Source organism: Corapipo altera, unplaced genomic scaffold, assembly GCF_003945725.1.
Source record: "Corapipo altera isolate COAL_440 unplaced genomic scaffold, ASM394572v1 54, whole genome shotgun sequence".
NCBI lineage: Eukaryota > Metazoa > Chordata > Aves > Passeriformes > Pipridae > Corapipo > Corapipo altera.
This window is the reverse complement of record NW_020884902.1, coordinates 6,035,350-6,048,717: the sequence shown is the minus strand read 5'-3', so window position 1 is coordinate 6,048,717 and position 13,368 is coordinate 6,035,350. Positions and strand designations below refer to the sequence as shown.

At 43.4% G+C, this 13,368-nt stretch overlaps 1 protein-coding gene across 2 annotated transcripts in view; it reads right to left on the bottom strand.

Annotated features, from left to right (window-relative positions):
• EPHA4 (EPH receptor A4) overlaps positions 1-13,368 on the bottom strand; it is a 106,481-nt gene that overhangs the window by 42,286 nt on the left and 50,827 nt on the right. For both annotated transcript variants that reach the window (XR_003528788.1, XM_027650574.1), the window contains exon 5: positions 6,196-6,534. Coding sequence is in view for 1 of the 2 variants with exons in the window: in XM_027650574.1 (XP_027506375.1) it covers positions 6,196-6,534 (339 nt within the window). In the remaining variant the exon portion in view is untranslated. The remainder of the gene's footprint in view (positions 1-6,195; positions 6,535-13,368) is intronic.

The window sequence follows — 13,368 nt, the reverse complement described above, 5'->3', positions numbered from 1 at the left end:
CAGGGTGCCGTGACTGTTTACACATACCCAGCTACGTGCATGAGTTCCCTCACGGGTCTGTGTGCCTGTAAAAGGACTCTTGAACAGGCTATTTGTATCCTTTGGCTGCAGGGAACAAGTAACTGGAAAGGGTGGGACTCTGCTGGTAGCAAGTACTTTGAAAAAAAGTAAAAATAAAAACCTGAATTGAATCCTGGATGCCTGGGAAGGCTCCAGCCAGGTCCAGCTGTGCCCAGCATCTGGAGTGCCACTCACTCCTCTGCTTGGGCAGAGATATGAACTCACCCACCTGCTCAGCTCCCAGGCTGGGCCATCCAGCTTGCTGCAAACCTCCACACTTTTCAAAGGGGTCAAACACTCCCGACTGACAGCCTGTCCCAGCATTTTAATCCTTCCCTCCACAAAGCCCTAAACCTCACCCTGTCCCCCCCCACATCACCCAAGGGAGGCAGGAGGGAGCTGGACTGGAAAGCCCACCAGCCGTGGAAGGGGAGCTGACTCTCACAAGCCTCCCAACAGCCTCACCAGGCACCAGGGAAGGGTGATGTCAGAGCAGAAAATGACTTATTTTGCCAGCTTACAGTATTTTACAGGGTCTGTGAAACCATGACACAAGTGTATGATGAATTCTGTCTTCACATTCACAGAGCTCCTTTCCCAGCTATTTGGAGATGAAGTCTTCACTGGGGTTACACAGCCCTTCAAAATTATGTTTCAACACAACAGTAAACAGCTCTTCACCGGGACTGCATTAAAAAAAAGGCATTTTTTTTGCAAGAGCTGAGCTGAGCATAAAACTAGCAGTCTGAATGACTACAGACCTTGATGTTTTTAAAATTAAAATTAACTTCTTTCACCACCTCCCTATGGGTAAGATTCTTATTATGCACATAAATATCACCACACAAAAATCAAAACCTGTTATGTTCACTCTCAGCAAACAGAAATGATTTGCTATTATTTATAGTGAAACCAGGACTATACTCAAAGAACACGAGGGAGTTTAGAGAATCAGATGGATTGTTCAATCTTCATAGTAACTGTTAATTTTATTTTACAGTAGTAGTTTAAGTGTGTTCATGCAGTCACATAAAGAAAGTTCTGTGACTGAAATCTACTTAACAGTGTCTTTTGATGTTTCACTACAGAGCAATTCTGTATAGATAAGTTATAAACATCCAGGAAAAAAAGTGCATTAAAATACTGAAATCTTTAGGTTTTCTGGTCTTGGCATGTGTTGCTTTTGATCTGCCTGAGCAACTATTATTTTGTCGATACGAGGAGTGCACACTGACCAAGGGCAATGTATGTCCATGAATTTTTACTGACTGCAAATGTAGCTCAGCACAGGCTAAACCACACTGGCAGAATCTAAGACCTTATATGCATTTTCTGTGCTGTTCTGTACAACATGTGAGGAATGCTAATCAGTATTTGAAAGGAAACGTGGGCTTTCAAAGAAGACCCACCGAAATGCAAAATGGGAATATATATTCCCCTAGCAAAAAGTCCAGTAGAACTTATGAGTCATCTAGAAGCAAATAACTCCCACTTCTCCTCCCCCCCCCCAATTGCTAACTTGAAACACAATCATCCTCAAAGGATCAGGATCTTTCAAGGTTGTTTTTTTTTCTTCCTTTTAGTAACAGAATTAAGAACATAAACAACAAACAAATCTAAAGGCTAAATAAAACTGAGTAACAGTTGACATTTCCCATCCCTGCAGTGAATGTCAGTATTTTGGGTTCACTACAACTGCAGCCTGTCCCAGAAGAATACTCAATTCACACAGATCTCATTGGCCGTGCTTAAGTCCTGGTGGCACCATGACCCATTTTAGTTCCTGCCTGGAAATGGATCCTGAACCACCGCAGGGCTCTGAGTGACGGTGAGGGACCAGGGGAGCACACAGAGGAGGGGGAAGGACTGCAGCACCGCCAGCCACACTGCTCTGCCTCCGAGATGAAGCGGCTCTGAGACAGGTGAACAGACAGCTAGACAGGCAAGGTGTGGGGGAGCGCAGAGACAAAGGGGTTGGGGAGAGGAACAAGAACAGAAGGAGGGAAAAATGGGACAGCCTGAGATATTCATAAGAAAGAACAGTTCTTGATCCTGAGCACAGGCAGCTTGAAAACATCCAGGATGATACAACGGGAGAAAGACGAAGTTTATTTATTTATATTGCATTTTCATCCTAATTGGCATATCCTGCATCCATCTAGCTGTGTCGGTCCACTTAAGGAAACACTGAGCCCAAGGTAACCTAACAAGGTAACAAATCACCAGGCAGTCTGTTTATTCTGAAATAGCAGCTGCTTTAAACTCCAACAAGCAAAGGAGCAAGAAGGACACCCATCCTTCATAAAACGCAAACAAAACGAAGGGAGCAAAGCAAGCAGCATAATGAGTTTGGATTTTAAATCTCATTTAAGCTTGTGTAGGCTCCCCACGCTGCTGCCCTGCCTTATGAATACCTTTAGCATCCGTGAAAAAACCTTGTCCCGGCGGCGCTGCCCCCTTGGACAAGCACAAGAGAGACTGAGCAGTGAACCTGGCTCTCAGCTGCAGACCTAAACAGCTAGCTGTAATCTTTAATAACAATATAAACTGTTCAGTGCCTCTTCAAAAAAAAAAACAAACCAAAACCAAAAACCCACAAAAGCTTCCTGCATGCTGTGAACAAGATCTCTTTATTGAGAGCTTTACTTTTAATTTTGAACAGCTTCACAGCATTATCCTTAGCAGGGAAAAAAAAAAAAAAGAGCCTGGAGATTTTTGAGCTATTCTGACAACTGCATGGTAAGAGTTCCTCATTGAAATTAGCTTCTCCTAGCAGCATCACAGGAGAATTGCTGGTCTGCATCTCCTCCACAAGTCATTTTACATTTTTTAAAGATGGACAAAGTGCTTATTTCATTTCATTTCATCGAAAACTGAAAGCCACAAAAGCCACCACCACTGATGGAGACCCACAATATCAGCACTTCCAGTACTCAGTGTGCTAGGGGATGCTGGCTCCAAGTTTCAGCAGTTCAGTGTTCCATCCTTGCTTTTTCAATTTGTTTTTAATCTTATATGGGAAAAGAGTAACAGTTCCTATCTCAAAAAAATTTTAAAAAATTATTATATTGAACATGCAGAACAGCGAGTTGAATTCATGATTCAAAATACTTAAAATGTCACAACATTGAAGTATTTCACTAGGAGATAGAAATTTGTACATGGTTCAAAGCCTGAAATTTAGCTTTCTTTTTTTTAAGCAAGCTATAAAAACCAGGACCTTTTCAAAGGAACCAGAAAAAATACTTTTTCAAATGCTTTTCGATCCTACTTTGAATGGTGAATCTTATTTTCATTTAAACACTTTTCTACAGTATTGGAAACTGAAGAGTTTCTAAACAAAGAGGGGAAAGTAAACTGCCTCATTTCATTATCTCTAGGAGTAAAATGATAAAAGCAAACAAAAAACCACCTGTGCCTTTCGACTGCACCTTTTACATCACTGTGACACATTTCGTCAATTTTGTGCTGAATATACCAGTAATTGATTTGTCATTGTTCTTTGCCTGTCTCCAAATGCACACCTTCTGCAGGGGCTGACACCAACACATGCAAACACACAGATACCCAGATTCCTGATTCTGACATCAAAAGCTGCTTCTAAAATTTCTGCATATTTTCTTCAGGTTGTATGGTTGCATATTTAGAAGGTCAATTTGTTAAGAGGAAGGATTCCCTGGCCTCCTGCATTCCTACTGAATTTAACTCAAAGATGCACCTCTTGCAAGAAATTCTAGCAAATTCCCCAGAATACAACCCAGAAACACTGCTCACATGTAAAGAATTCCAAAAAACATATTGACAACGGTTTTTTCCGATCAAATATTGGAAAGTACAAGCAGAGAGAGTAAAATAATTTACAACTTTTCAGTGTTGGTAGTTTCATTTTTATTAGCAAAAGAGGGAAGAACTGTTTTTAAGGGAGGAGCTTGGCTGTAATCTGAATTTAGAAATTGCCTCAAAGAAACCAAGGCATTACATTAGTGTAAGAAAGGTGCAAGATCAAAACCAAGTCTGTGGCAGTGCTCTATCATGATGTGATTTCTTTATAATGAAATATAGTGAAAGAAAATTAGTGGCACAAGGATTTTAATGCACCCCAGACACACATTTACAATGATTAAGCAGATCAGTACTTGTAAAACCCAAGAGTCTAACTTTACAAACCTTTACTCAAGCAAGCAGCTTCACCAAAATCAATGGGATTATTTGCATATGTAAGGATTATTTATCTCAGCTGAGATCTGTAGGTTTAGGCCACACATTTCTATTTAGATCTTCTATGCAGAAGAAACCACAAAGTTGTATGAAAAATGGGAGAACACTGGCACCTTGGCATTAATTTTCATTTATAACAGTACAATTTTCCCTGGCCCTCTGACGCATTTGATAGACTGGGCATGTTTTGAAATTGGAAATGCTGGCAAAAATACAAATTTCCTGATGTGAAGAATGCTACTCATGGATAATAAACAAAATCAATTCTTATTTGCATATTCAATCAGATTTGGGTTTGCATATAAAAGCATAAGATGGTAGAATTTTCACACGGTAGATGGATCCTGCTCACTTATCCATGCATATATGCATCCACTAATCCTTACACATGCCAAAATCAGTCAGAAATACTCTCTATGCTAGGCATTCATAGCACAAAAACACTGTCCCTGCTGCTGTTCTCAATCTCCTCTTTTCGTATAGCATATGACAGCACTCTCCCACGGCTTTCTCCTAAGACTCCCTAATAGCCCCTGTTCTCTATTAGTCTTCTTTTCACTAGGCAAAGCGATAGTTTGAATTTTTGAATCATAATTTAAAAGGGATGCTGTCAACCGTATGTGAAGAACAAAAAACGCTGGACCAGATTTTCAAAGGAGCTTCAGCTTGGACCTGACAATTTTGCTTGTAACTGTCACTGCAAAACTGAATGTATCTCTCACTGGTAATACTGACACGTTCTGGACTACAGCTAAGATCTGCAGATTTAGACCGTGCACACCTATTTTTCACACACATCTACTAGGAAATAGAATTAAAAACATTTATGTAGTCCAGTACTATCAAAATATGCAATATTAACATTGTCCCATACACCAGAAGTCTAACAGTAAATTACAACCCTGTAAGCTACGCTCCAAGGTGCAACATCTGTGGGACCTGAAGGCAATCAGTGCTGTGAGCCATCAGATAACAGGTTTGACAGTCTTGTAGCCAGTCTGACAGTCTGGATCCCTAATTTGCATATAGAAGACTGTCATATTCAAACATATATAATTTTGTGCATCACATTAAAAATTCAACTGGAACCCTGCGTGAGAAACCCTAGCTTGCTGCAAACTAAGAAATGTTTTCACATAATTAAAGACAAAGATCAAACAAATTAGCATCAAAACTAAACGGCAATCTGCTGCAGCAGCCTTTGCCCTTACTAGGTCAAGTAAAAGGGACCAAAAAATCAGAACTGCCTAGGGTATCTGAAATAATCTGGTATACACAGAAATAGTATTTCACTCTCCCAGATGAATGAAGCGCAAAAATCAGACAGCATGAAGATGAAAGCTCATATAGGATTTCTACAGCAATGCCAGCTCTGATCAATTGAAACATTGTCAGCAGCAGGTTAAGGAGGTATTTACTTAACAAGGGGACAGAATCTAATTGACTTTGCAGGAGAAGAGAGTGAGCAGGCAGGCAAGCGAGCCACACTCATTCCACTCTTTGAATCTTACACAGTCCTTTTTGAAAGGGGGTAGGAGCACAATCCTGTGCTCCCAGAGTGTGTATTTTGCCCTCTGTAAACATCAAGGACACATTTGTGTCCCTGTGCCAGGTCTCTCCTACAAAGGGGCCAAGTTGCTGGAGGGCCAGGAGAGGGGACAGGGCAGCTGTGCTATTGTGCTTCTGCAGATGCCTCAGCACAGCCTGCTCCCAGACACAGCACCCAAACTGCCCTCTCTCTAGTTCTGAAGAATTTAAACTATCCATATAAATAACCAGAAAATAAGGGTTTGACCCAGTTACACATCTTAGAGCTCCTCGCATTCATTTGCTAATGCTAAATGTAATGGAAATCACAGCTTTCCTAAAAAACAGGCAGCAGAGAGAGAGGAAGAGAATTACTGTTTACGTTCCTACCTGCTTGGTTAGTTGTCACAGTGACTGACACAGCTTGGTCCTGGCTGGGGTTTTGCTTAGACACTCCATTCACTGCCCAGACTTCAAAGGTGTAGTTAGTGTGTGCCAGGAGGTCAGTGATGGAGACTTTGGTGGTTTTCAGGCCGTTCTGCTGGGGGCTGAAGTGCACTCCACTGCCGCAGGACCGGCAGCGGCCGAGGTCGCCGGCACCGCACCTCTTGCATACCACGTTGTAGGAGATGTCTTCCCGGCCACCTTTGTTCTGGGGGGGGCTCCACTCCAAGTTCACTGATGTCTCATTGACATTGGAAATCAGGTTCTGGGGAGCAGATGGAGGGCCTAAAAAGACAAAGTCCACATGTTTTTAGTAACTGGAGAAAGCTTACATAGTAGCATCAGACTTAGGGTCCCAGACCTGTGCAACTCCCATTTAAGTCAAGGACAGCAGAGACCAAACAGAATTTTACTTCTCTATGTTCTTAATAAGACGAAAAATTAACTGGTAAGTCAAACTCTGATCTCTTCATCTGATGAATTAACAGTATTTTCCAGCTCTAAATAAGCCTGAAAGCCCAGTACTGCAATTAAACAAGAGGGCTTTTTTACTTTCACTCTTTATACATGTTATGAAAAATGTTAAGTTCACATATTTTACACTGATTTTTCCATGATCTCCTGAGCAAAGGATCAAATGCATAAACTCCTGCTTCACTTGACATTTTCAAGGTCCTCCAATACCTACAGGCAGACTGTCACTGAAATTGTTATACAAATATCTCATAAGACTTTTTTTCTGAAAAATAGAAGTGCAGTATTTTCCAGACAAGTTGATGTCAAATCACATTCAGTGAACACTGAAGCCCATCAAGCAGGGACCTAGACATGACGGTTTGGGATGCAGAATGGAGATCTGAGAAGAAAGCTGGACACAGAACTAAGGCTTTGAAGGATGAGGAATAAAGGTTACAATAGGGGACTGCTGGAGAATGTGAAAGAATTGGAGAGAAAAATATGGTGAGCAGCTGAACGAAGAGCTGATAAAAGAAACCTGGTCAGGAACAACAGATCAGACAGAAAGCTTGGAAATAAGGCTGAATTTGAGACACAAGGTCAGCTCTTCTACCGCAGGGACAGGAGACTTTAAATAAACACGCTGCCAAAGAGTTCCCAGCTGTTTCCAGCACAGGGATTTGAGGACAGAGCCAAAGGCAGGCTGGGGATGACCTCCCTGGGCAGGAGGGGGCTGATCTGGGTGTGGGGCAGGAGCGGGGCAGAGCCTGCTGGCGGCAGCTCCTCCTGCACCTTCAGCCCCCCTTTTGGGACTGCTGACCAGGGGGCAGAGCCCTGCCTCGCTCTGGACCAATGCACAGGCAGAAATCCTATTTATATGCTTAAATCCCCACAGGCTCCAAACCCATAGGCAAATTGAAAATGCAGAAGAGCTAATCCTATGACTCTTAATCTAATTTCAATACAGTTGAGACACACTTTATGTACCCTTAAATTTAACATGGATGATTCAGAGCAAACCCATGAAAGGAATGGGTATTTTATACATCCCAAAAAGTTTCCCTGGCCACTGAAAGGCAGCCTGCTCTGGGGCAGAGCACAAAGGCACTTCGACTACACATATAACACTTTGAAACAGGTAAGCACTATATCAAAATGAAACAGAATGAGAACAGAGCTTCCAAAATATAACGATCCAAACAGGAATACAGTAAAAATAGCTGTCCTTAGTAACTACTCCTAGTCAGAGTTTTACATACAAATATTATTGGCAGAAAAATACTGGAAATAATTTTGTAGAAAGTCACAAATTCCATTTTTATTCAAGACACAAGAGAGCTCATGAAAGCTTCTTAAATTTTATCAAAATACATTTGTTGGTTGGAATTAAAAAAAATTCAATCAGATCTCCTGGCAGAAAAGGGAAAAAGAAAGTTCTGGCAAATTTCATACCGGTTTTTGCATTCCTGCTATTTGTCAAATGTTATGAAACTGAGGGAGGTTGTTGGAGAAATCAGTCAGCACCAATAGTTTAATTAACTGTATAAATACATCAGTCATAATCCCTAATATGCCAAAGGTACAAAAAGAGCCATGAGAGTAAGATGGGAACCGAATACATTCCAGTGAAATTCTGCTGAAATTACAAAGTGACTTATCAAATCCAGCAGCAAAGAGGTTAAGCTGTTAAGAGGTGACTATGGGGAAGATTAATTCTGGCTCCCTCAATTCATCAGACGCATCTCAAAGGAAGCCCAAGACCTAAGCACAATGTATAGGACAAAATTTTGAGGGCTGCATCACCTCTCTGTGTCTGTGCTTGAAGCTGTCAGGATGTTACACACGTTCAACAGCAGACATGACTTTTATTCTTGGACGGGTAGGTAGGTTAAAAAAGAGTCTCACGTTACACAGAGGTCAAATGTATCTAGTTATCTTCAGTACCTAAATGACAGGTCTCTGTTGCAGGAGTAGCTGAGCAAGGATTGTTTCTTGGTGCTTACTTCAGAAATACAAAATTAATATATTAATTTTGAAAAGAGGGAAATCCTCCCTTCCTGCCAAACCTTTGAAACAGTCTCTGAGTTAATCAGGGTTGACAGGTAGAATTACTGCAAGAAGAAAGAGCCAGGGCCAGCCCCTGCCACGGGGAGCCCTCCTGCTTGCTGCACCACCAGGCTGCCATTCATGACTTTTATTTATACACTGGCAGCATTTAGGACTCCTAAGGACAAAACCCTTTTACTGAAAGATCAGTTACTGAACACAGTAAGAGATGTTTCCTGATCCAAAAATGCTTAGAAACTAGACGGGAAAGAAAAGGGAAAGAAACCGATTTTAATCACTGTTCATCATGTGGAAATGGAGGCAGACAGAGCTGTGGTAAGACAAGGGCACACAAGATGTGCCTTGCACATCTGGGGATTGGTCACAACTGTCCAAAGTGTCAGCCCAGTGTCTCTGTCCCACAGTCAGCTCTCCTTCCTCCAAAAGCTGGCTTTGCCAGGTCCCTGGGCAGGAGAAAGTGGTCTCTGCTTTGCCTGCAAATACACGAGCCTTCTTTTCAAAAATACACTCGGAGTGCAATGAGGTGGAAGACACTTCTAAAATTGTGAACTCAAGCAGCAGCACAGGAACTGCTGAACAGGAACTGATCCAAACTCCATCAACCCCAGACCTCCCCAGACTGCCTCACACCTGGGCTCTCTCTTCAAGGCAGGCAGATGCACAAGGTGACAACGTCTGTCCTTCCACACTGTTAAGGAAACAGAACCAACAAAAGCCTCAGGAGGGAACCAGCAGCCTGCAAGCCCAAGGCTACGCCATGCAGCCCTGGTCTGCCCTGGCCAGAGCAGCTGGCAGAGCCAGTGGAGGCTGAGGTTGTCTGTCCTCCCAGAGTCTGGCCAGGACCTGGCGGCAGGAAGCAATGAACAGAAACTGCTCCTGTGAGAAACAGCAAGAGCCCTATAGCAAGAAAAGGCAAAAGGCGTTTTCTTTCAGAGAATTCACTTGCTGCAATCACACACGCAAGTGCATCGACTCACAGCACAGCCAGGAGAGCTAAGGTGGTGCCAGTGCAAACACTTCCCTCCCCAAGCAGCACCCGGCTCTGCCAGGGCTGAGAATATCCCCATCTCAGCGGGGTATTCCTGCAGCAAAGACCTCCACACAAGGAGGGTTCATACTGCCACAGCTGTGGTCTGAATGATGTGCCTCTTAGCTCAGATACAGCAGCCAGTTTGGGGTTAAACTCAGAGTTGCTCTGATGTCCATTAAGATATTTTCCAAGGCTCTAGGTCCAGTTTCACATGGGAAAATGTGCCAGAATGAATCAAGCTCCTCAGAAGCAAAAAGTCAGTAATTAGTATGTGGGACAGGGCATTGCAGTGTCTAAACAGAGATGCGACGAAGCGGAAAACCAGGGAAGCAGATGCTTGCAGGTCACAGAGATGAGTGCACCACCTCCAGCATGAAAAGGAAGATGCGGGGGAGTCTCCAAATGGTGGGCTGACATTACAGTGAGGGAAAAAGCAATTTCTTTTCTTTCAGGAGCATAGTAGTCAATGGAGGTGTTGGCACTGGGAGTGGGGAACAGCTTCAGATTGATGGGTCTGGTTTCAGATGTTGAAACACAGGGCGTATCTGCTCCTTCAATGGTGATCAGGATTTGCTTTGTTTCTGACAAAAAGAGCCGCTGCTGCTAGATGAGATGAAAACCCTTTCAGTGCCACAGCAGGCTGCAAGTGCCAGCACATTTCCAGGATGAACCCAGCTAGCAGGATCCCACATGAACAGCATCCTGCCAGCCCGACCACCGCCCTCACGCAAACCCTGTGTCCTCTGGCACAAATATATAGCTAGGGGCAGATGAAAGAGGAGACAAGGACCTGTGCCTCTGAATCACCACCACCGTCTGTGACTCTGTCACAAGTCCCATGATTTACAGCACTTTTCTTAAAACTCCTGCTGATGGAAGCATGCTATTGCATGGGCCATTTGACATGCTGGAAGGAGCTAACACTGCCACACTACCCAGGACAGCTTAAAAATGTGGCAGTTCCTAGAGGAAAAAAAAAAAATTAAATCTAGACATTTTAATTTTGAAAACCAACTAACTTTAAAGCTCATTTTATGATTTTGGGAGGACAGGTGCTATCCTTTTTCCTGCCCAGGTCAACAGACTCTGAGGGATGGATCTGCAGAGCCGCTCACTATTCTCACACTGGGGACTGCAAAGAGGACACAGGGCCTGAAAGCTGGATCCTTCTCCCAGTCCATTTACCAGCACCATGAACGGACATGGGGGTCTCCTCTGTGGGAACACAGGGAGCGGAAGTTTTTAATTTTATTCCTTCCTGGGGCTCCATAAATCTTGTTTCACAATAAACCCATCAAAATCAACTGAGCCATGAAGCAAATGGAAAGGCCCTAGGTGGAGCAATTCATTGTGTGTGTCAGGGCTGAGGGAAACACTGAAGAGTCTGTTCAGCAACAAATAATCTTCATCAAGCTATGTTCCTCACCCCTCCTATTAGATTTACTTAAACATATTAGGCAATGCAGATTGTTTGGTTTTCTCTTGGTGCAATAAGCTATAGCCTTCATATCCATCTGTCTTTCACCCACACGTAGATCTGTCTGTCTTAAGGACAGTGTTCTATCTTATGTCAAATCAACACTCGGGGAAACAAGAGATTTTAAGGGGTTAATAGCATGACCATTACTTGTACCAAAAGGACTGATGTATTTTAGCACTCCTTCTACAACCTCAAGCAGCATTTTAGCTTTTCATCCATCAGCATTTCTTTCCCTCCCTTCTTACAAAACACTGAAGTCCCCCTCCAGTCAGAAGCCTCCCACATGCCCCTGTATGACCGACAAGGGCCTGCTGAAAGTCATGATAAGGGCACTTATCAACACCTGTCTCCCTCCTTCCTTCCAGACCACAGGAGATTTCCCTGTTCTCCATTACCTGTGTGCCAGCTCTCTGTGGATTACAGGTCTCTGTGGGCACAGTTAAGGAGCCTCTGTAATGCAAACCAGGGATCAAGTCCGGTCCAAGCGTTAGAGTGACTCACACAGAGCTTCTGCAGTGAAGATCCAGTAAGGAACTTGCTCTCCAGGACTAGACTAGCACCTGTGGGGTGCAGATGGCAAGGGGCCACAGCTGCAAAGTGAACCAGGCTGCAGACTAACACTGGGCATAATGACACCTCAGTAAACTGTTTATTTGCAAGGAGAACAGTATTTTTCTTTTAAATCAGCTGCCCTAAACACTGAAGGACCATCAGAGCTTGTTGGGGCAAACATCAGCAGGTTGTTTTGCCTGTTGTTTGGACCATCCTGCTGAGAACGTTATCCCAAAGCCCCTTTCTTTCTGTCCCCAAAGGACCAGTACAAGTATAGGAGGTTCAGTATAATGAATCTGGCAAAATCATTCTGGCAAGGAGAAAGAAAGTCTACCCTAAACGCACTGAATGATTTCAAAGGCAAATAGCACAGACGATTAGCTGCAACTGAGTGAATATTCCTGCTGCCCTCAGGGCCCAGCCCTTCAGGCATGCCAAAGCAAAAGCACAGATCCTAGGACCCTCAGCATGCCCAACGACGGGGTCTAATCAGGGTGTGCCAGGATTGCAAGTTCAGCACCACCACAAAGCTAGGAGTCAAAAGAGGAGAGTGTCTCCCCTGAGAAAAACCATATACCACAAACCCACGTCAGAGGATGTGCTGTAGCTGGGCTCATAGAGCTGGAGGGACTCCAGCGGGACAGGCAGGCAGGCAGGATTGGTTGGGCGTGCAGGGAGACTCCAACCAAGAAATCCAACCCTTTCTCTCTACAGCTGTAAACCCAGCCCATCTATGCAACCGAAAAATACCTCTGGAAACTAACGAAGGGATCTGAAGGTAGACTTGTAAGCACACTGTACTGGGGAACTGTATTTAAATGGTTATGACAAAGGTTTTAATATCCCTGGTTTTACATCTTCCTTTTTTATTACTGATCTGCCCAACAAGGTGCTTCTCTAAAAGTCTCTGTGGGTGTATGTGGTAAATTCAATTATAGTTTTCTACAGGCAGACCAGACAGACTTGTTTGACATAAAGAATACTGTCTTCACTAAACCAGTTAATTTAGTTCAGCAACAGTGTATGGTTAGGAGGTGTGGATTAAAGCACAGAGAAAGGAGATGAGAAAGAAATGATTCCCAGCAAAACAGCTCCCAAGCGACTTTGTTGTCTCATAAAATGACAAAAAATCAGAAGGATCTTGCAGCTTGGTTCTCTGCCGCCCCAGGCTGACAGTACTCCAGAATCCCACTTCTAGACAACCAGTAGCTCCAAATTTTGGGCAAACAGCTTTTGTTCACCCAAGCTATATGCAAGTAAAAAAATTCTTTTTCCTTTCCTCAGAGGTCCCATGGCCCACAGACTGAAAATAAAGTTGTGGGCTCTAGTTTGGCCAATTTTATCAGACACGAGTAGCCATTATATACTATTTTCTTAGGCTGAAAACAAAAGCATCACAAAACAAACCAAAAAGCACCTCAGCACGGAGTTCTGACACTTAATTCCTTTGAAGTAAATTTAGCACTTACAGGAAACCCATTCTGATGGCACCCATCTGTCTGCACTTTTCTATCACAGTCTGTCCCCTGGCAGA